The following is a 23665-nucleotide window of genomic DNA, read 5'->3' as shown; positions in this document are numbered from 1 at the left end:
GATTTATTATGACATCAAGTCTGTGTTCCAGGGCAGTAAGAAGTAGGGATGCTCCAAATCCACTATTTTGGATTCGGTCGAACCCCCGAATCCTTTGTAAAAGATTTGGCTGAATACTGAACCTGAATCTGAATTTGCATATACAAATTATGGGTGGGAAGGGGAAAAGGAGATTTTGTGTACTCACCGTTAAATCTCTTTCTCTCCAGTCGCTTGGGGGAAACAGGAACAATGGTGTATAGCTTGCACCACTAGGAGGCAGGACACAACAAAAAACAAACTAATCCCTCCTCCTCCTGCTATACCCCATCTCCCAGGCAGAGCCAGGCCAGTTCGTACCAAAGCACAGAACAGGAGGTTACCAAAAAACATGAAGCCTTAATAACTATATACAATGAAAAGTAGGTTGCAATTATCAACCATGTCTGAAGAGAACACGTTAAGGCCTCGACCAGGGAGGGAAGTCCTGTGTCCCCCAAGCAATTGGAGAGAAACAGAATTATCGGTGAGTACACAAAATCTCCTTTTCTCCTTAGTCTGCTTGGGGGACACAGGAACAATGGGGACATACCAAAGCTGTCCCCAAAGAAACGGGCGGGAGGTAGAGGCCTATGTGTAACTAGCCACCGCGGCTTGAATTACCTTCCTGCCAGCGGGTGTCAGATGTCGCAAAAGTATCAAAATGGTAGAATTTTCCAAAAGTATGGATGGAAGTCTAAGTGGCAGCCTTGCACAACTGTTCAGCTGAGGCCTGATTCCGAAAAGCCCAGGACGTACTCATTCCTCTGGTGGAATGAGCCTTGAGTCTAGCTGGGGGGCTTAGTCCCTGAGCTGTGTAAGTTTGAATGGCCTGCAGACACGGTGAAGGTAGTACTTGAGAGCATGCACGGGATTGAGTGAATGAAGGGACACCTCTTTAGGATTGGAAGGAGAGAGACAGAAGGTTGGAATGGTGATCTCTTGGTTCAAATGGAAGGAGGAAACCACCTTAGGGAGAAAGGAAGGTATAGTTACAAGCCTATCCTGGTGAAAGGTGAGGAAAGGAGATCTGCAGGAAAGAGCAGACATCTCCGATACCCTGCCAGCCGATGTGATGGCCATTAGAAAAACAGTCTTCCATGTGAGCCATTGAATAGGAATGGAAGACAAAGGTTTGAAGGGAGATTATTGTAGGGATAGTAGTACTAGAGAGAGATCCCAAGTTGGTACAGGAGACCGGACGGGAGGCCGAACATGTGCCACCCCCTGTAGGAAGGTTCTGACATCGGAATGTAAGGCTAAGCGTCTCTGGAACAATATAGACAGAGCCGAGATCTGGGATTTTAGGGATCCCAAGGATAGCCCCTCTTGGAGGAAGGCTACGGAAAAAGTAAAAATAAATGTAATAGAAAAATAAAAAATTAAATCTAACTCCTGACACAACGAAACTGGCCCAGCTCCACCTGGGAGCTGGGGTATAGCAGGAGGAGGAGGGATTAGTTTGTTTTTTGTTGTGTCCTGCCTCCTAGTGGTGCGAGCTATACCCCATTGTTCCTGTGTCCCCCAAGCAGACTAACGAGAAAACATTTTTTACTTCCTTGTTTTGTGACAAAAAGTCATTCGATTTCCCTCCCCACCCCTAATTTGCATATGTAAATTAGGATTCGATTCGGCTGAATCCTGCTGAAAAAGGCCGAATCCTGAACAGAATCCTGGATTCAATGCATCCCTAGTAAGAAGCAAGAGCTTCTCCTACACCTGTGGTTGGGGGTATCTAGAAAAAAAGCACAAAGTACTGCTGTTACCTGAAAATTTACTCCTACATTCTGGCAGTATAGAGCTAAAAGGGATCCCCTATTTGAATGAATGAGAGAAAGGGGAAACCCACAGAGGTGTATACCATATTAGGCTCCAAAAAAAAAGAAGAAGCCAGATCAGAATATGAATCAATACCTCTATCGGTACCAGTGCTAGACACTTGCCAAAAACAGGCCTACTAGAAGACTGTTTGAACCTTCTGTGAATACGACACCTTAAAAAACATAACGTGCCTTGCAGTGGAGAAGCAAGAATAGGTAAGTGGGTGAGTTTTTTCCCCCCCGTGTGCCTGTGCCCCACTGAGAGACAAAGCTAAGGTTATTCACTTACCATGAATACTATCTCTGCATAGTCTACAAGGAAATGGAAAAGATATACAATGAGCGGCGTCTGAAAAAAGAAAAAAATTGTAAAAATGCAATGCACTATGTGACCTACACTTATAATACATATCTATAAAATCTTACAATTGTTTTGGGCACAGTATTCACTTTATTGAATTGCAAATACAAAAAAAATACACCGACCTAGATAACACTAACACTCTAACACTAGAGCTGTTTCACATAATTTCTTTTTTGATTGATTGTACCATTACAACATTGGAATTTCAGCTCTAAAAAGTAATATATCATGGATCGTGTAAGAATGAAAAATCTATATATGGGTGTTCAATGAACAGTTAGACACTTACCTCATGAAAGACATCTCCTGAGTAAGGGGACACTCCAAGGTCCAACAAGGCCATCCCTTCCACCACTGCAAGAGACAGCCAAAGTTACTCCAGTTTTGCTTGTAAAAAGGAAAAGTATTAGTAACAGTGCTAATGACAGCAATGTCTTCTGTGGCATGAGAAAGCAGGTCAGCCATCCTCAGCAGCAATACTAGAGGGAAAAACCTCTGATGTAATGCACGTACTTTCAAATTTATGGCCAGTTTTGAGGTTCAACAATTGTTAAGGGAACCCCTACCTAACACATAGTTTAGAAGACAATTACCAGTTGAGTGTCAATAAAAGCACAAGGCTACAGGCTGTGCGACACAGGTATAAAGGTACAGGAAACTGCAACTCGTATTAAAAATGAGAAAACACCTGAAGATGTTATGGATATTAAGGGGCAAATTTACTTAAGGTCGAATATCGAGGGTTAATTAACCCTCGATATTCGATTGTCGAAGTTAAATCCTTCGACTTTGAATGGGGACCTTCCTCATAGGCTAACATTGACTTCGGTAGCTTTTAGGTGGCGAACTAGGGGGTCGAAGTTTTTTCTTAAAGAGACAGTACTTTGACTATCGAATGGTCGAACGATTTTTAGTTCGAATCATTCGAGTCTAATTTTTTTTCCCCCTCTATTCCTTCACTCGAGCTAGGTAAATGGGCCCCTAAAAGTCACTGGTTCTGTGGCCATATAAAGGCACAAGGCTGTAGGCTGATTTATACAGGGAACTCTGAGAATTAGCTGTGTATTATAAGGGATAATGTACCCCCTACTGTAAATGATAAGGATATTAGAAGTCATTGAGTCGTTCTGTGACCATAAAAAGGCACAAAGCTGAGTTATACAGAGGATTCGGTGCATCACTCATGTATTATTAGGGATAACATACCTCCTATTGTAAATTATATAGTGAACAAAGTACCCCCTCTTGTAAAATATAAGAATATTATAAGTTACCGAGGAGTTTCATGACCATATAAAAACACGAGGCTGAAGGTCTGGGAACTCCAAGGTAACTTCTAATATCCTTATATTTTGCAACTGGGGGTACTTTATTTATTATAATACACAAGTTTCAGTCAGTCGTGCGAAAGAAATGACATCAGAACTCACCGTTTATAACTAATGATATCAGAACTTCCCCGTATATATAGTGAATAAAGTACCCCCTCTTGTAAAATATAAGGATATTATTAGTTACCAAGGAGTTTCATGACCATATAAAAACACGAGGCCGAAGGCCGAGTGTTTTTATACAGGTCATGGAACTCCGAGGTAACTTCTAATATCCTCATATTTTACAACTGGGGGTACTTTATTTATTATAATACACAAATTTTAGTGAGTCATGTGACAGAAATGACATCACTACTCACCGTTTATAACTGATGACATCAGAACTCACCGTTTATAAGGATATAATTTACAGGATATTCATGGCTTTTGTGTATTATAAGGATATAATTTACAAGATATTTATGGCTTTTGTGTATTATAAGGATAATAGAAAAATTATAACATATTGTGTATTATAAGGAAACCTATATATATTATGTATTATAAGGCAACCTACTACTCAGCTACTGTAATTATTAGGATAATGAAAGCCATGTTCTTCATAATGATAAATGCCCTTAACCCTGGTACATTCAACACTCCTCTCAGCTTTCTCTACCCCCACACATGATAAATATCCTATATACCTAACCCTAATTTTAGTGCAGGCAACACTTCCCAATCAAAAACACTTGACTGTCCAATAACGAAAGTTTTTTTTATGAGCAAGTCAGTAGGAAACAGAGTAATGTTTCTATAAAGCTACAAAGGGGATACCAAGGAGGGAGTTCGGGGGGTAATCAGTTATCATTATTTGTGGCATTTAAGTTGTTAGAAATCGACATGACGAGATGTAGATTCCATTGAATATACTGCCAATGCTGTGATAAGGGAAATCCGCTTTATTAACCCTTTAAGTGCCACAGAACGTAGAATCTACGTTCTGTGGAAAAGTAACTTGAAATGCCACAGAACGTAGATTCTACGTTCTGCAGCACTTCCGGGTTCTGGAGCGGAGGAGCGGCTGTTAGAGCCGCTCGCTCCGTTCCGCATCGATCCCCTGCCCCTAGGCAACGAGCAGAGCAGGGGATCGAGTGGCCCCTGGGGCGCGATCGCCCAGGGGCCCAAAAACAGCAGCAGGCACGTGTAACTTACGTGTCCTGCTGCTGCAGCCTACACCGCGCTGGATATCTCCGCCCCCACAGCACAGGCACACAGAGGACGTCGCAGATCTCTTCCTGAGGCCCTTCCAGATCGCCTGCAACAGTCTCCAGCGATTTTTTCAGGTTAGTGCAACAATTACACACACAAACACACCAACACACACTTATTACAGTAATACACACTTAGATTCACACTTACACACACTTACACATACATTTTTGGGGATTGGGGGGGTCACTTACACTCACTGCACTTACACACATGTGCACACGCACACACGCGCACATAACATGTAATTTACCATTTGTACACACGCACACGCACATACATGGCATTGTGGCTTTTTTTTTTTTTTCTTATCGCATCGTTTCTTTTTTTGGCTGAAAAAAATGTTTTATTGCCATTACGAATAGCGTATTCGCTAACCGTACTGTGCAATATCTTTTTTATGTTATTTCGGTGATTATATTGCAATTTTGGGTATTTTGGTGCATTTTTAGCCATTTTATTGCATTTTTAGCCATTTTATTGCATTTTCAGCTCTGCGTATGTTGTGTTCACTTGTTTCTAGCCGTATAACCTGTTTGGCCCAGCTAAAATATTCAAACTGTGATTCTGACGGCCGATAACACGAGTCTGGAAAAAAAACATTGATTTTTGTGGTTTTATTGGATTTTTTTGCATTTCACTCTTTACTGCCTTATTTTGTTTTGCCTTGTAAATTTTATTTACTATATATCCATTTGGGGGTCTCTGTGTGCCACATAGTTTGGTATATCTATGCATATTGGGCATCAAAGTGTTCAGTAGACCCCTGGCGTTCATATTTAGGATGTTTTATGCTGATACGTTACGAAATGTGGGGCATATAATGGGGTAAAATTCAAGCTTTGTGACGATTTTCAGAAATTTGATAAAAACCGTTATGTTCAGCATTGCTTTGCAGTTTGGCAGTTTACAGTAGAAACATTTATTTACCCATATTGTATTCGTCAGAATGTGTACTTTCTGAAAATATATGGTTTTCTGGGGTCTCTGTACTGTTAGGGGGGTCTAATGTCGCATAATACACACACCAGGTGCTCAAATTGAAGCAGCCAGCGCGTCAGCCGTGAAAATGTATATACACTATTGTCATTTGGGGGTCTCTGTGCGCCACATAGTTTGGTATATCTATGTATATTGGGCATCAAAGTGTTCAGTAGACCCCTGGCGTTCATATTTAGGATGTTTTATGCTGATAAGTTACGAAATGTGTGGCATATAATGGGGTAGAATTCAAGCTTTGTGACGATTTTCAGAAATTTGATAAAAACCGTTATGTTCAGCATTGCTTTGCAGTTTGGCAGTTTGCAGTAGAAACACTTATTTACCCATATTGGATTCGTCAGAATGTGTACTTTCTGAAATATATGGTTTTCTGGGGTCTCTGTACTGTTAGGGGGGTCTAATGTTGCATAATACACACACCAGGTGCTTATATTGCAGCAGCCAGCGCGTCAGCCGTGAAAATGTATATACACTATTGTCATTTGGGGGTCTCTGTACGCCACATAGTTTGCTATATCTATGCATACTGGGCATCAAAGTGTTCAGTAGACCCTTGGCGTTCATATTTAGGATGTTTTATGCTGATACGTTACGAAATGTGTGGCATATAATGGGGTAGAATTCAAGCTTTGTGACGATTTTCAGAAATTTGATAAAAACCGTTATGTTCAGCATTGCTTTGCAGTTTGGCAGTTTGCAGTAGAAACACTTATTTACCCATATTGGATTCGTCAGAATGTGTACTTTCTGAAAATATATGGTTTTCTGGGGTCTCTGTACTGTTAGGGGGGTCTAATGTTGCATAATACACACTCTAGGTGCTCATATTGCAGCAGCCAGAGCGTCAGCCGTGAAAATGTATATACACTATTGTCATTTGGGGGTCTCTGTGCGCCACATAGTTTGGTATATCTATGCATATTGGGCATCAAAGTGTTCAGTAGACCCCTGGCGTTCATATTTAGGATGTTTTATGCTGATAAGTTACGAAATGTGGGGCATATAATGGGGTAAAATTCAAGCTTTGTGACGATTTTCAGAAATTTGATAAAAACCGTTACGTTCAGCATTGCTTTGCAGTTTGGCAGTTTGCAGTAGAAACACTTATTTACCCATATTGGATTCGTCAGAATGTGTACTTTCTGAAAATATATGGTTTTCTGGGGTCTCTGTACTGTTAGGGGGGTCTAATGTCGCATAATACACACTCCAGGTGCTCATATTGCAGCAGCCAGAGCGTCAGCCGTGAAAATGTATATACACTATTGTCATTTGGGGGTCTCTGTGCGCCACATAGTTTGGTATATCTATGCATATTGGGCATCAAAGTGTTCAGTAGACCCCTGGCGTTCATATTTAGGATGTTTTATGCTGATAAGTTACGAAATGTGGGGCATATAATGGGGTAAAATTCAAGCTTTGTGACGATTTTCAGAAATTTGATAAAAACCGTTATGTTCAGCATTGCTTTGCAGTTTGGCAGTTTGCAGTAGAAACACTTATTTACCCATATTGGATTCGTCAGAATGTGTACTTTCTGAAAATATATGGTTTTCTGGGGTCTCTGTACTGTTAGGGGGGTCTAATGTTGCATAATACACACACCAGGTGCTTATATTGCAGCAGCCAGCGCGTCAGCCGTGAAAATGTATATACACTATTGTCATTTGGGGGTCTCTGTACGCCACATAGTTTGGTATATCTATGCATACTGGGCATCAAAGTGTTCAGTAGACCCCTGGCGTTCATATTTAGGATGTTTTATGCTGATACGTTACGAAATGTGTGGCATATAATGGGGTAGAATTCAAGCTTTGTGACGATTTTCAGAAATTTGATAAAAACCGTTATGTTCAGCATTGCTTTGCAGTTTGGCAGTTTGCAGTAGAAACACTTATTTACCCATATCGGATTCGTCAGAATGTGTACTTTCTGAAAATATATGGTTTTCTGGGGTCTCTGTACTGTTAGGGGGGTCTAATGTTGCATAATACACACACCAGGTGCTTATATTGCAGCAGCCAGCGCGTCAGCCGTGAAAATGTATATACACTATTGTCATTTGGGGGTCTCTGTACGCCACATAGTTTGGTATATCTATGCATACTGGGCATCAAAGTGTTCAGTAGACCCCTGGCGTTCATATTTAGGAAGTTTTATGCTGATACGTTACGAAATGTGTGGCATGTAATGGGGTAGAATTCAAGCTTTGTGACGATTTTCAGAAATTTGATAAAAACCGTTATGTTCAGCATTGCTTTGCAGTTTGGCAGTTTGCAGTAGAAACACTTATTTACCCATATTGGATTCGTCAGAATGTGTACTTTCTGAAAATATATGGTTTTCTGGGGTCTCTGTACTGTTAGGGGGGTCTAATGTCGCATAATACACACTCCAGGTGCTCATATTGCAGCAGCCAGAGCGTCAGCCGTGAAAATGTATATACACTATTGTCATTTGGGGGTCTCTGTGCGCCACATAGTTTGGTATATCTATGCATATTGGGCATCAAAGTGTTCAGTAGACCCCTGGCGTTCATATTTAGGATGTTTTATGCTGATACGTTACGAAATGTGTGGCATATAATGGGGTAAAATTCAAGCTTTGTGACGATTTTCCGAAATTTGATAAAAACCGTTATGTTCAGCATTGCTTTGCAGTTTGGCAGTTTGCAGTAGAAACACTTATTTACCCATATTGGATTCGTCAGAATGTGTACTTTCTGAAAATATATGGTTTTCTGGGGTCTCTGTACTGTTAGGTGGGCTAATGTCGCATAATACACACACCGGGTGGTTATATTGCAGCAGCCAGCGCGTCAGCCGTGAAAATGTCTATACATATTGTCATTTGGGGGTCTCTGTGCGCCACATAGTTTGGTATATCTATGCACATTGGGTATCAAACTGTTTAGTAGACCCATATGTTTATATTTAGGATGCTTTATGCTGGTAATGATACATGGACAATACGATGCTGGAAAGTTGAAGCTTTGAGGCAATTTCCACATATTTCACCAAAACCGACAACTTTGGGAAAGCCTTGCGACTCAGTAGTTTGGAGCAATAAGGCATGGGTACCCATTTTAGATTCTGTAGAATGTGTACTTTCCAAAAATGTATGGGTTTGGGGGGTAAACATATATTTCTGTGTTTTTACCCCACAAAAATGCAGTCAATGTGTTGATTTTTCATTAGCTGAAGTTACCCACGGGACTGTTTGTATGCGCTAACTTCATTTTGGGGCCTCTAAATGCCAGATACTTTGGTAAACCTATGAACAATGGCCACCAAACTGTTCGGAGGAACCCTGGCAATCATATTTAGGGTGCTTTTTCTTGGTGCATAACGATACATGGGTGATATGGTGCTGAGAAGTTGAAGCTTTGAGGAAATGTTCAGATATTTCACCAAAACCGACAATTGTGGGAAAGCCTTGCGACTCAGTAGTTTGGAGCAGAAAGGCATGGGTACCCATTTTAGATTCGGTAAAATGTGTACTTTCCAAAAATATATGGGTTTTGGGGGGTAAACATATATTTCTGTTTTTTACCCCACAAAAATGCAGTCAATTTGTTGATCTTTCATTAGCTGAAGTTACCCACGGGACTGTTTGTATGCGCTAACTTCATTTTGGGGCCTCTAAATGCCAGATACTTTGGTAAACTTATGAACAATGGCCACCAAAATGTTCAGAGGAACCCTGGCAATCATATTTAGGGTGCTTTTTCTTAGTACGTAATGACACATGGGTGATATGGTGCTGGGAAGTTGAAGCTTTGAGGCAATTTTCAGATATCTCACCAAAACCGACAATTGTGGGAAAGCCTTGCGACTCAGTAGTTTGGAGCAGAAAGGCATGGGTACCCATTTTAGATTCTGTAGAATGTGTACTTTCCAAAAATATATGGGTTTTGGGGGGTAAACATATATTTCTGTTTTTTACCCCACAAAAATGCAGTCAATTTGTTGATCTTTCATTAGCTGAAGTTACCCACGGGACTGTTTGTATGCGCTAACTTCATTTTGGGGCCTCTAAATGCCAGATACTTTGGTAAACTTATGAACAATGGCCACCAAAATGTTCAGAGGAACCCTGGCAATCATATTTAGGGTGCTTTTTCTTAGTACGTAATGACACATGGGTGATATGGTGCTGGGAAGTTGAAGCTTTGAGGCAATTTTCAGATATCTCACCAAAACCGACAATTGTGGGAAAGCCTTGCGACTCAGTAGTTTGGAGCAGAAAGGCATGGGTACCCATTTTAGATTCTGTAGAATCTGTACTTTCCAAAAATATATGGGTTTTGGGGGGTAAACATATATTTCTGTGTTTTACCCCACAAAAATGCAGTCAATGTGTTGATTTTTCATTAGCTGAAGTTACCCACGGGACTGTTTGTATGCGCTAACTTCATTTTGGGGCCTCTAAATGCCAGATACTTTGGTAAACTTATGAACAATGGCCACCAAAATGTTCAGAGGAACCCTGGCAATCATATTTAGGGTGCTTTTTCTTAGTACGTAATGACACATGGGTGATATGGTGCTGGGAAGTTGAAGCTTTGAAGCAATTTTCAGATATTTCACCAAAACCGACAAATTTGGGAAAGCCTTGCGACTCAGTAGTTTGGAGCAATAAGGCATGGGTACCCATTTTAGATTCTGTAGAATGTGTACTTTCCAAAAATGTATGGGTTTGGGGGGTAAACATATATTTCTGTGTTTTTACCCCACAAAAATGCAGTCAATGTGTTGATTTTTCATTAGCTGAAGTTACCCACGGGACTGTTTGTATGCGCTAACTTCATTTTGGGGCCTCTAAATGCCAGATACTTTGGTAAACCTATGAACAATGGCCACCAAACTGTTCGGAGGAACCCTGGCAATCATATTTAGGGTGCTTTTTCTTGGTGCATAACGATACATGGGTGATATGGTGCTGAGAAGTTGAAGCTTTGAGGCAATTTTCAGATATTTCACCAAAACCGACAATTGTGGGAAAGCCTTGCGACTCAGTAGTTTGGAGCAGAAAGGCATGGGTACCCATTTTAGATTCTGTAGAATGTGTACTTTCCAAAAATATATGGGTTTTGGGGGGTAAACATATATTTCTGTGTTTTTACCCCACAAAAATGCAGTCAATGTGTTGATTTTTCATTAGCTGAAGTTACCCACGGGACTGTTTGTATGCGCTAACATCATTTTGGGGCCTCTAAATGCCAGATACTTTGGTAAACTTATGAACAATGGCCACCAAAATGTTCAGAGGAACCCTGGCAATCATATTTAGGGTGCTTTTTCTTAGTACGTAATGACACATGGGTGATATGGTGCTGGGAAGTTGAAGCTTTGAGGCAATTTTCAGATATTTCACCAAAACCGACAACTTTGGGAAAGCCTTGCGACTCAGTAGTTTGGAGCAGAAAGGCATGGGTACCCATTTTAGATTCAGTAGAATGTGTACTTTCCAAAAATATATGGGTTTGAGGGGTAAACATATATTTCTGTGTTTTTACCCCACAAAAATGCAGTCAATGTGTTGATTTTTCATTAGCTGAAGTTACCCACGGGACTGCTTGTATGCGCTAACTTCATTTTGGGGCCTCTAAATGCCAGATACTTTGGTAAACTTATGAACAATGACCACCAAAATGTTCAGAGGAACCCTGGCAATCATATTTAGGGTGCTTTTTCTTAGTACGTAATGATACATGGGCGATATGGTGCTGGGAAGTTGAAGCTTTGAGGAAATTTTCAGATATTTCACCAAAACCGACAATTGTGGGAAAGCCTTGCGACTCAGTAGTTTGGAGCAGAAAGGCATGGGTACCCATTTTAGATTCAGTAGAATGTGTACTTTCCAAAAATATATGGGTTTGGGGGGTAAACATATATTTCTGTGTTTTTACCCCACAAAAAATGCAGTCAATGTGTTGATTTCTCAGTAGCTGAAGTAAAGTCCTGAACAATTTGGATGTGCTAACTTCATATTGGTGTCTCTAAATGCCAGATACTTTGGTAAACCTATGCATAATGGGTATCAAATTGTTCAGTGGACCCCTGGCAATCATATTTCAGGTGCTTTTTCTTGGTACCTAATATAGTTTGGGATATGCGGAGAAGCAAAATAAAACCTTTGAAATGATTTTTCAGAATTTTGAATTTTTTGTTGAAAAACCGCTATGTTCAGACAAGCTTTTATGTTTGGTAGTTGGGAGTAGAGAGACATAGTTACCCATTTTGTAATCGGCAGAATGTGTACTTTTCAAAAATGTATGGTTTTCTGGGGTAAACCTACGGTTTCAGGATTTTTTGCCTTGGAATCTAAAGCATGCCGTTTTCTGCCTTAGTGCTTTCAAAATTCGGTAATATACTGCCGGGAGTTTTTGCTGTACAGAAATCCTAAATCTCCCTAAAACTATACATATCTGGTATTGGCACGTTCGAGAGACATAAGGCTTTCCAAATCAGTTGGATTTTCATCCGTAAAATGAAATATTTTTCTGGTATAAATTGATATACGATGAAAAATGGTAATTTTTCATTTTTTTTTGGTATTTAGCACTATAAATTTTTTTGCACAGGTGGAAATACATGAAAACTCAGGCAGATTTAGAAAGCTCAGTTTCTACTGAAAAAAACAATGTATAGTTTTCCTAGGTAAACTATAGGTTTCCCCTCAGAAAATGCCCCTAAAGTGAGAGAGCACAAAATGTTTCAAAAACGGCTGGCATTTCGCGTAACCAAAATGTGAAATTCTGCTGGCACTTAAAGGGTTAAGGAAGAGGAAGTGAAAACCTTGAAGGGAAATCTAAGGGGCAGATTTATATAACTGTGAGAATAGAACTCACCACAGAAACACTAACCCACTTTCCATTCATTCCTGTGGGATTTTTAGAATCATATTTATCAATGTTGAGTTCATCATTTGATAAATATGCTTTCAAAAATCCCATAGGAATTAATAAAAAGTGGGTTTGTTTTTCTGTAGTGAGTTCTAACTGCACATTTTGATAAATCTGCCCCTAAATGTTAAAATTGGTTTTGTGTTTCTGTATTTATATGACGTTGATTTTAAGAAAGAAAAATTCCCTCTTAAACATCCTAAGTAACATCCAACCTAACCTTATTTCCAGGACATACTTTGCTTCCCTCCTAAAATATTTCTCTTCCACACACTTCTACCATCACACGATTTTCTATCATTGATCCATCACAAGTATATTATCACTGGGGTTGCCCTGTTATATTTCTATTATCTTTCTGCCAGGTGGCAACTCAATATGTCACAAAACAAATAACTCTCCACTAAACAGTCTTCCTGACTCCCATCTCTCTCCCCTCCAATCAATCTTAAACTCCACTATCAGGATCTTTCTGCTCTCTCCTCAAAGGTAACCTGCTCAAACCCAACTAAAATCCTTAGTATGGCTGCATATAAAAACCCTTCTGCTAACATACAAAGCCCTTCACTCCTCTGTTCCTCTCAGAGGCAGCTTCTTTTCACACCATCCACATCCACCAAAGAGGAGGGGCAGACAATATTTGATTGACAGCCGAGATTTTTAAATGACCTTACGACAGCTATGAATGCTTTAATAAAAAATTTAAATTGTATTTCATGTTTAATTTGAAAAGGACTTTTATTATACAGATTTTTGTGTCTGGATGACAGGTCAGCGCTCTGTTGTGAGCTCTGTGTATATTCATTTGTCTTCCCTGTGTATACTAATATATATATATATATATATATATATATATATATATATATATATATATATATATATATATATATATATATTGTACTTTTATGCACTGTACAGCTCTGCGGCTTTACAAATAAAGTTATACATAAATACCCTAAAAGCAAACTCATCACTCCTAGCTACGTACCCCCACACACAAGCTAATAATCATAAGCCAAAGCCTATGTGCACCCTGTAACCACTACAAACATACACACCATCTACCTGCCAAAGACAAATTATGCAGCAGGCTCTCATTAGTTTTAATGAGTTTTAATTGAGGAAAGAAGACCCATTTGAATGAGCAGAAGAGTCCACGCTGCTTTCTCTGCTGCTATTAAGTCTTGCTCTACACTCCCAGCACTGACAGCAACAGGAGTGGGTCCCAAGTCACCACCATTGGATCCGATACCTTCCCTTTCTAACCATTTGATCTCCCTTTCCAAAATGCAAAGACTTCACAAACTGTTCCTTTAAATGGCAGGGTGGGACACCCATATGCAAAACCGCAGTCTGTCACAGAAAGCCCTTCCTCCATCTCAGCATTTGCCTACTGATTAATGCACAGGCAGCCGCAACCTTCCTCACCTCTCTTCCATGAGTTCAACGGGGACACCACTTCCAACCGCTCCGAGATCAATTCAGCCAGGCTGGAGCGGAACAGAATAGCTCTCACAGTCACGGCCACCAGCACTACTAACACCAAAGGAGCCACCATCTTCACAGCGCTGGATGGCCCAGCCAAAGCAGAGGCACACGGGACTTGTGGTTCTCCCGCACTCCTACAGCACGAACAGCTGTGGCCTTCAGAACTACGAGTCCCAGAATGCAGCGCGACACCGGAAACCTTTTTCCGGGAGCTGCACTTGTTATGGTAGCAGCTAGTTCCAAGTTGAAAATGGGCCCGGTGACATCACCGTCACGTGACATTACTCGAGCATGTGATCCGAGCATGTGATCCGAGCTGTAGTGGAGCGGTATATTCAAATATGCGAAGTCCTTCGATAGTGGCAGGCTGCGTCTTCATAGGACCTGCAACTTAATTCTCGGGGTTGCCGATTCGTAGGTCGGTTGAAGGTTTCGTACAGCAAAGCAGCTTCTATCTTAGGCATTTTGAGTTAATTCACTGTAATATGTTCGTATAGGGATGCACTGTTCTGTATGCTCATATGGAGGGGGATTGGGAGGGTCCCTGCGCCTCGGAATGTATGGGAGTGGTCCATGTGCTTCTTATCTCTGTGTGGTTGGGGGGGGGGTCACTCACTGTGCCTTGGAATAATTGGGGGGTCACTGTCAGAATCTTTGTGGGGGTCCCTGTGCAGGCCCGGACTGGAAATCTGTCAACTCGGGCAATTGCCCATGGGGCCGCTCTATTTCTTGTTCAAGTGGGCCTCTCTTGAACAGAGAAATCAGTTGTGTGTTTCCCCCTCCCGTCGCCTTGAATGTAGGCAAGAAAAAAAAGAAACGGCACACCAATAGGGCAGGAGAGAGAGAGAGACTCTGCTGCTGTGCTCTGTGACAGCACGCACCCCCCCCCCTTCGCTGGGCTGGCTGGACTGTGTACTTGAATAGGAGACGTCACAGCTCGTCATGTGACTCGTCTCGTCTAGTCCTGCCTGTCTGCATTGTAATCCCTCGGCATGTCAGGTCCTGGCAAGAGGTACTGCTCAGTAGGGGAGGTTAAAGCTATAAACACGGGAAGGGAGCCTGGGAGAAGGATCGCTGACTGTTTATTGCTTAAAATATTTTGTGCTGCGCAGGTACTAGCCACAATCTTCAGTTTAATAATCATTAAACCAAAAAACAAAGCACTCGTTGTACTAGAACTCCCCAACCTCCCCCCCAACAGTCCAGATTGTGGCTGGTACCTGCGCAGCACGAAACATTCTTAGCAATTAACAGTTAAACTAAAAAACAAAGCACTTGTTGAACTAGAACTCCCCAAACCACCCCCCAACAGTCCAGATTGTATCACTTGCATATCACATATCACTTGCATATTATAAGAAGTAATATACGAGAAATGAAGAAAAAGTACCCCACTAGCTTCAAACTCGCTCAGCAGTCTCTAGTGATTTAAACCTACCTAATTAAATAGTCACTAATGTGTTCAAATTTGCTAATAACTTTATATAGATACCAAAGTGCTTGTGCTAAGATTGAATCAATTGAAATTCATTGATTATAATTTAATTAAATATTAGTAATACATTTCATTCAGTTCTATATAAAAGTTTCAGAAAAACATTGGTACATATACCCTTAATTGTGACCAATTCTATTTCACAACAGTGTTTCTCTTTTTTAAGGGTTAATAATCACCCCCTTCCCAATCACTTAAGGTTAAAGTGCAAAACAGTTAATAGATAATAATGATTTCATCCAGATTAACCAAAATTCATAATATTGAAAGTGCTCATTAGTGCTTAAAATCGATTAAAGTTAAAAATTAATTAATTAGAGACCGCAATAAATAGGATAATTATTAAAAAACACACAATTGCTCCGGTTCAGAAGTTGGAAAATGGAAAAAGAGGAGGTGGAGTTGTCCCAAATCTACTACCTAATTTGTTTCTATCCCTGGGACACCACAAAGTCAAAGAAGGCAGAGTACCCGGGACTGTGGTCTCAAATTTACTCTAGTCCTAGACTCAAAGGAAACTATATAGGCCTAAAAAACCACAAATCCACGGGCTCTTGTGAGCTTTAGTATGAGATAGATAAGCAGAGAACCGAGCACTGGTTGAGGTTTGAAACCTCCCCACCCCCTCCACTACTTTGAAACCCAATCGACTGAAGTATTAAAAGTTTGAAGTTAAAAAGGACTCGGAACGCCGACGCGCGTTTCGCAATAATGGCTTTGTCAAGGCGCCTTGACAAAGCCATTATTGCGAAACGCGCGTCGGCGTTCCGAGTCCTTTTTAACTTCAAACTTTTAATACTTCAGTCGATTGGGTTTCAAAGTAGTGGAGGGGGTGGGGAGGTTTCAAACCTCAACCAGTGCTCGGTTCTCTGCTTATCTATCTGAATGAAATGTATTACTAATATTTAATTAAATTATAATCAATGAATTTCAATTGATTCAATCTTAGCACAAGCACTTTGGTATCTATATAAAGTTATTAGCAAATTTGCACACATTAGTGACTATTTAATTAGGTAGGTTTAAATCACTAGAGACTGCTGAGCGAGTTTGAAGCTAGTGGGGTACTTTTTCTTCATTTTTCAATTATTAACTGGCACTGACCTAGGTCAGACCTCAGCTTCAACCGCAGGGTAATTTTACTCAATAAGGGATCATTTTTTGTTCAAGAAGTAATATACCCCATACTATAATGGTGAACTATTGAATACTTGTAATTTTTAAATAAAATGTTCAAGGCTTATAATAAATGGCAAATCAACAACGTGGTTAATATAGACACACTAGATTTATGTGGTGCCATTAAATAATATTTTACTGTATTATAATGTAATAATAATAATTAATTAATAACTGTAATATTTTACATTAATTACAGTTAAGCGAGAAAGGCAGCCCTTTATGCACATCACCTATAACCATTTTTGCAGTTTTACCCCAATATACTGTATGTGTGAATGAGTACAAAACATAGTGCTCCGAACAGTTGCATCCAATAGCCCCACAGTTTTTTCTTCATGGAGATGCCAACTAATAGCTGTCCATATGTCTTGTTCCAAGCAGGCCAATCACGACGAGGCCACCTTTCCCCTATTTGGGCCCTGCACACTTCCCACAACTGGCCCTGAAGAGAGGCGTCTTACCCCACCGAGACTACCTGTTCACAGTCCACAGATGGGACCTGGTATTAGCGCCACACCTACACAATTGTTGGTTAATTCTGGGATTAATTCTACCCCCAGGTGGGACTGGCTATGGGACACTGAAAAAGCCAATGCAGTGTTACGTTTTGTGGGAAGTTCAATGGTTTAAGTTACTGCTCAGGATGTGATTTTTTTCCCTTGAATTATACTTGTCATACGTTGCAATAAATTGGAATGTGAGGGGTCTCAACTACCCCATTAAAAGGAGGCTGGTCCTGGACTATCTGAAGCAAAAGAATGTTAAGATAGCTTTCCTGCAAGAAACCCACTTGATTGGAGGAAAAACCTTAGCATTAAAAAAGACGTGGGTGGGCTGGGCTTACCACTCGACCCACTCCTGTTATTTCTCAGGTGTTTCCACTCTAATCCAGTGCCAGGGCCTGCCCCCCTCTAGTTACGGTACTTCTCTAATCCAAGACAGTCCCTTTTGTGATGGAAAGTATTGAGACGGATATTAAGGGAAGGTATATTTTCATACATTGATTCATCAATAATGTGGAACTAATCCTTGCGAATATATATGTCCCTCCCCCATTTAAGGAGGATTGCCTAATTAAGCTAACGCAGAGTATGGCCAGATATCCACATGCGAAGGTAATTGCAATGGGAGAACAAAATGGTAAAGCCAGATCAAACGGTGTACAGGGGTGACAAAGGCCTTCAGCGAATCCTAGAAGGGATGGAACTGGTAGAAGCTTGGAGGCATATTTACCTTAAAACTAAACAGTACTCCTGTTTTTCAGAATCGCATACGTCTTTGTCTAGAATCGACTAAGTCCTGGTGGGCAGCCCAACCTTGCCATTAATTACAAAAGCGCAGTATCTCACCAGGGGGATTTCTGACCATGCACCCTTAGAAATAGTGCTCCAATTGGAGTGTGTGGTTCAAAAGCCAAGATGGTCTTTGGATCCGGTCTGGCTAAAAATATTAGACAATGAAACAACACTAGATGCTACTATACACGACTTTTTTAACATTAACGTTGGGACCGCAGACACCCTCACAGTCTGGGATGCCATTATAAGAGGCCATCTAGGGGCAGAGATATCTGCATTTAAAAAGCAAGGCAAGTTGCCCTCCACCCTACAGGGAATAACCTTAATACTCTTAATATTAAAACAGCAAGAGTACAATCAGTATATGACCCAAAAGGCTCAAAGGCACCAGTTGTTTACTAAGGCCCAAATATATGAACAAGGGGAAAGAGCTGGAAAAATGCTGGCTCACTTAGCATAACAGAATTCATCCCCACCTGCAATTTCGGCGCTGCAGGACATGTCAGGCAATACCATCACTCATGTTGAGGGCATTAAACAAACACTGGTGCAATTTTATACAGACCTTTACTCCTCGAAGCTGCAAAAACCGCTTTCTGAGATTGACACCTTTCTAGACGGTATGAACACCCCTAAACTGACTCCCCAATATAGGGTTTTTCTGGATGAAAACATCACAGTAGCTGAAATTGTAATGGCAATTGAGTCCTTCCCTAATGGTAAGGCTCCAGGGGCATAGAGATTCCCATAGAGGTATACAAAAGGCATGTAAAAACCCTGTCACCGCATCTCCTGGAAACCTTTAACGCAGCATTGGAAGGTGTGGTTGCCGGGCTCAATGTATGAAACAGCGATAGCCTTGCTGCCAAAGTCAGGAAAGGACCAGAAGCTGTGTGAGTCATATAGACCCATCTCCCTCCTCACAGCAGATGTCAAAATTCTGCCCAAAATACCTGCCAAGTAACTTAGTAAAGTAATCACCATGCTAATGAACCCTGACCAAACCGGATTTATTCCAGGCAAAACAGTAGCACTCAACACTAGATGGCTATTCCTGAATCTCACAGCCAACCATGATAACCGGGGTCAAAGGGCTATAGCATCCCTGGATAAAGCTAAAGCCTTTGACACCGTCGAGTGGCCATATTTATGGAAAACTCTCACTCATTTTGGCATAGGCCCAATCTATCAAAAAACTGGTTCAACTACTTTACCACTCCCCCAAGCCTCGTTGAGAGTGAGCCTTAACTTGACAACCCCTTTTAAGCTTGCGAGGGGGACCAGACAGGGCTCTCCTCTGCCCCCATTCGCCCAAGCAGTTAGGCAAGAAACTAGCATAGTGGGTTTCAATATCCGAGGCTTAGAGGAAAAGATCTAACTCTATGCGGACGATACTCTTGTGTACCAAGGAGATAGGGGGCCATCTCTAACAGCACTGCTGGATATAACCCAAAACTTTGGGGAAATATCTGGCCTGAAAGTTAGCCCTTCCAAATCGGTGTTGTTCCTACTAGACCCCCCTGGACATGACTGGGTACCAGCTATCTGTAGGCTGCAGGTTGTGGACAAATTCACCTACCTAGGGGTGAGGTAACAAAGGACCATAGCCAATACTTCAAACACCATGTAGACAATCAAATCAGCTGCTTAGGAGAAGAAAAAATTTAATTTGGAAAAGCTTACCAATGGTGCCGGTAGGAAAGATACAGCTGAAAAAATGTTTGTCATGCCTAAACTGCTTTATCCGTTGTGGCATTCCCCGGTATGGGTCTCAGCTAAAACTTTTGTGATAATTGACACAACACTGAGAAGCTTTATATGGGACAGTTCAGGCCTAGGCTAAGTCTCCAGATGCTTATGAGACTTAAAAATGAAGGAGGATTAGCCCTGCCTAATATGTTATACTATTTCTTGGCAGCGCAACTTACACATGTAGCTGTAACACTACAACCAACCCCCTACCCCCACTATATAAATTATGGGCTGTAGTGGCAAATACCCCAAACTTCCCGTGGGATGCAGTTATTGGAGCTAAGACAAAAGATGCAAACCTAATCCTCACCACTCGACTGAAAGCGCTGCGAAAGGCTCATTCACTAATGAACTTCTCCCACATGGTCCCACAAACTCCTCTATGGCACAATGCCCAATTCCCCCAAATCGAAAAAATTCAACCACCAAACTGTTGGATTACCCTAGGGATTACAGCTATATCGGATATATGGGTGGACGACTCCCCAAAAAGATATTCTGAGCTCAAGGCACAATATAACTTGCCAAGCTCACAATGGCTGGTGTATATGCAAGTCAGGAGTGCAATAAAACAACGGGACAGAAGCAAACCTATCAGGTTAGCTCCATCACTACTACTGGAGAATCTAGTGAAACCTAAGCAGAAAGGTGTGTTATCCAACCTGTATAGGAGGTTAGTAAAATCCAATACAGCCAGTAACATCATTAAGAGTAGAGAGGACTGGGAAAATGACCTGGGGTATATAACGGACACCCATTGGGCTGAGGCAATACAGGCTCCTACACATAACTCCATTAGTTATAAAGACAGAATACTACAATTATATATGGTTCACAGGGCATATCTCACCAGAGAGAAGTTAAATAAGATGTACCCCAGTATATCACCAACATGTCTTAGATGTGGGGCTCTAAAAGCCGATCTGTTGCACATAGGGTTGCCACCTTTTCTAGGAAAAAAATACCGGCCTTCATATATATTAGGGACAGCACCCTAAAGGAGGCTTGTGGCTAAAGCTCTATTTCATGCCAGACGCCTAATAACTAGCAATTGGAAAAATGGCTCAACCACAGCTGTCACAGAGTGGCATTGGGCAGTTACAGACACCATTAACAAAGAGAGAATTGTCCTAGTTAGGAAAGGGTTAATTGATGAAGGGTGGGAGAGCTGGCAAACCTGGCAGGACACGGCTCTATATAATGCACAATCCAGCCCTGTCTGTAGGCAGCACCCCAATACACAACACCTGGCACCCCCCATTTCCTTGTATTGTTACATTTTCATATTATGGGGGGAGCAGAAGGCCGCTGTATATATACTGTGTGCCCCCATAGGGAATGGTGTAAGGATATCCAAGGGAAATACATTCTTTCCCCCCCCAGGGTTCCATCAGATTGCCCAGAAAAAGGTGTCCTACGTCTGTGGGTGACGTACCCCATTGTCGGCTTGCCCAGTGCTAAAACCCTGTACCAGGTGCAGGCAGAGTGGATCCCCTGGGTGCAGCTGGTCAATGAGTAGCATGGCGTCACCTGCACCGTGCCTTGGTAAGCTGGGTGGGATTCTGTCAGCTCTGCAGCCCAGAAAGCTGCTCATGGTCTCTGGGCTAGAGTGAAAGCCAGCAGGGCCTTAGTGGGTTTGCTCTCAGTTCTATGAAGGGATGAGACCTCTTCTCCCCCTAGGTATATCATGAAGACCAAGTTCACTTTGGGTCCCACAGAAGTTCTTTGAGGAACACAACTACTTTGGGCTGGAGAGGTCGGACGTGATCATGTTTGAGCAGAGGATGCTGCCGAGCTCCCTCCCAGTGCGGGTTGACTAGCGCTAACGGGGGTATTTTTTTTAAACAAAAATTACTGTTATCCCCAACCGGAATGCAGGCTCTATTAGCTCGCACCTTTTGTTGGAGATAACATTTTTACCTAACAGGTGCCCTTTAACTCCAGCACTGTAATATCCATCAGGCAGTGACCTTGGGTGATTATCACAAGAAACTGTAGTTAAGAAACAGTTGTGGGACTATAAAATGGGCATCTCTGATAGATATAGATATATAAATATATTTATATATATATCCATATAGAAAGCTGAAGCACACTGGGATTTGTCAAAATAAAACTCACTTTATTGGATCGACGTTTCGGTCCGCACAGGGGCCTTTATCAAGACTCTATCTTGATAAAGGTCCCTGTGCGGACCAAAACATCGATCCAATCAATTAAGTTTTATTTTGACAAATCCCAGTGTGCTTCAGCTTTCTATATGGATATACATTTTTTTCTCTGAATAGCACCTGGGTCCTTGCTCCAGTAAGTGTGTGCCACAGCCTTTCTACATATATATATATACTGTTTCTCATAGTTACCAAATAACTATATGAGCTCTGCATTCTACCCAAAGCTAGGGAATGGGGGTGCCTTAAGGCTTTGGGTATGTTGGTGTGATTAAGGTTTTGGTTCTTATTCATCCGGCAACCTCAATGGGAGGCAGAAACATACAACTGGGTGAAAATAGCATGAAGCTTTATTCACCAGTAGATCCTTCCAGAAGATTTAAGGGATCCATTCAGATTAGAAAGGGAGTTCCATCTTAAAGTAAGAAAATAGCTTATTAAAGTGTGAAGTTATGGGATTCTCTCTTAGGCAGCTTGACTATTAAGGTTGATTGACTTTTAGCAATGGGAGAAATACAAGGTTCAGATGGGGGTTTCACCTTCCTCTAGATCAGCCAGCAGGTAGGTAGGTATCATTTAGACAAAGAGACTGAACACTTACCTGCATCAAGAAACCGAAAAATGAAATTGGATGGTTGCTGTTTATTTCTAGACGTCAGTCTCAGTTCTTGATTAATCGTCTTCTTTGTCGCCGAGGATTATTGGGAAAATATGACTTTCTATGGAGACAATAAAACAGAGAAAATGAGCTGGACCCTGAATAGAATATAAAGCAGTTCCCTTTTTGTATCTCTCCCAAATTGTACTGCGCTACTGAACATGTTTGCTTCCATATAAATAACCAGAAATAACCAGTAACAGGTTTAATAGAATGAAGAAGTCGATTGGCAGAGACCCTGCCACCTCAAGAGGCCCAGGAGAATAGCGGGCCAAAGGGAGTGAACCTCTAACAAAATAAGCTTAAGTATAGAACTGAATCATAATCCTTGCTCTGTGGATCATTTTGGTGGAAAAAACCCTTCCTATAGACATTGACTTTTCTATTAATAACATTGGCATCAAATACCAACTTTATACTTCATAGCATTCCTCCAATAAACCCAACATACTGGCTCAAAAATACAAACTCTCATGAGAGCATGGGTTGGCTGGGCCCATAACGCTCTCACTCTTCAGGGGCATCACTATCCCCCAACCATATGAGGAAAAGGTTTTACAAATCCTGTCAGACCAACTGACACATTACACATTGTCCCTGGATCAACTTGTACTATGAGCTATCTTCCATAACCCTGTATTCCCTCACTTGCTAAAAAGCCATCCAACCCCTTCTTAAAGCTATCTAATGTATCAGCCTGTACCACTGATTCAGGGAGAGAATTCCACATCTTCACAGCTCTAACTGTAAAAACCCCTTCCGAATATTAAGGCGGAAACTCCTTTCTTCTAATCTGAATGGGTGACCTTGCACCACCTACTGGTAAATAAAGCATTACAGTCATTATTATATGATCCCCTTTATATATTTATACATAGTTATATCAACCCCTTAAGTGAAGATCCCCAATTTGGCCATTCTCTCC

The 23665-nt window shown here is 41.3% G+C and overlaps 1 protein-coding gene across 8 annotated transcripts in view; it reads right to left on the bottom strand.

The window, feature by feature from the left end:
* The window catches only part of LOC108702210 (phosphatidylinositol glycan anchor biosynthesis class U protein), a 55929-nt gene that overhangs the window by 12647 nt on the left and 19617 nt on the right, over positions 1 to 23665 (bottom strand). For 6 of the 8 annotated variants that reach the window (XM_041578256.1, XM_041578254.1, XM_041578255.1 and 3 more), the window contains 3 exons: positions 22684 to 22801; positions 2492 to 2556; positions 2128 to 2187 (listed from right to left, as the gene is read on the bottom strand). In XM_041578256.1, coding sequence (XP_041434190.1) covers positions 2128 to 2187; positions 2492 to 2545 — 114 coding nt within the window. In that variant the 5' untranslated portion in view covers positions 2546 to 2556; positions 22684 to 22801. Of the gene's footprint in view, positions 1 to 2127; positions 2188 to 2491; positions 2557 to 14124; positions 14400 to 22683; positions 22802 to 23665 lie in introns of those variants that run through there. The other 2 variants (XM_041578253.1, XM_041578260.1) reach the window with 2 other exon arrangements.

This window comes from Xenopus laevis, chromosome 9_10S, assembly GCF_017654675.1.
Source record: "Xenopus laevis strain J_2021 chromosome 9_10S, Xenopus_laevis_v10.1, whole genome shotgun sequence".
Classification (NCBI taxonomy): Eukaryota; Metazoa; Chordata; class Amphibia; order Anura; family Pipidae; genus Xenopus; species Xenopus laevis.
The sequence above is the reverse complement of the archived record's forward strand: the minus strand, read 5'-3'. Positions and strand labels throughout refer to the sequence as shown.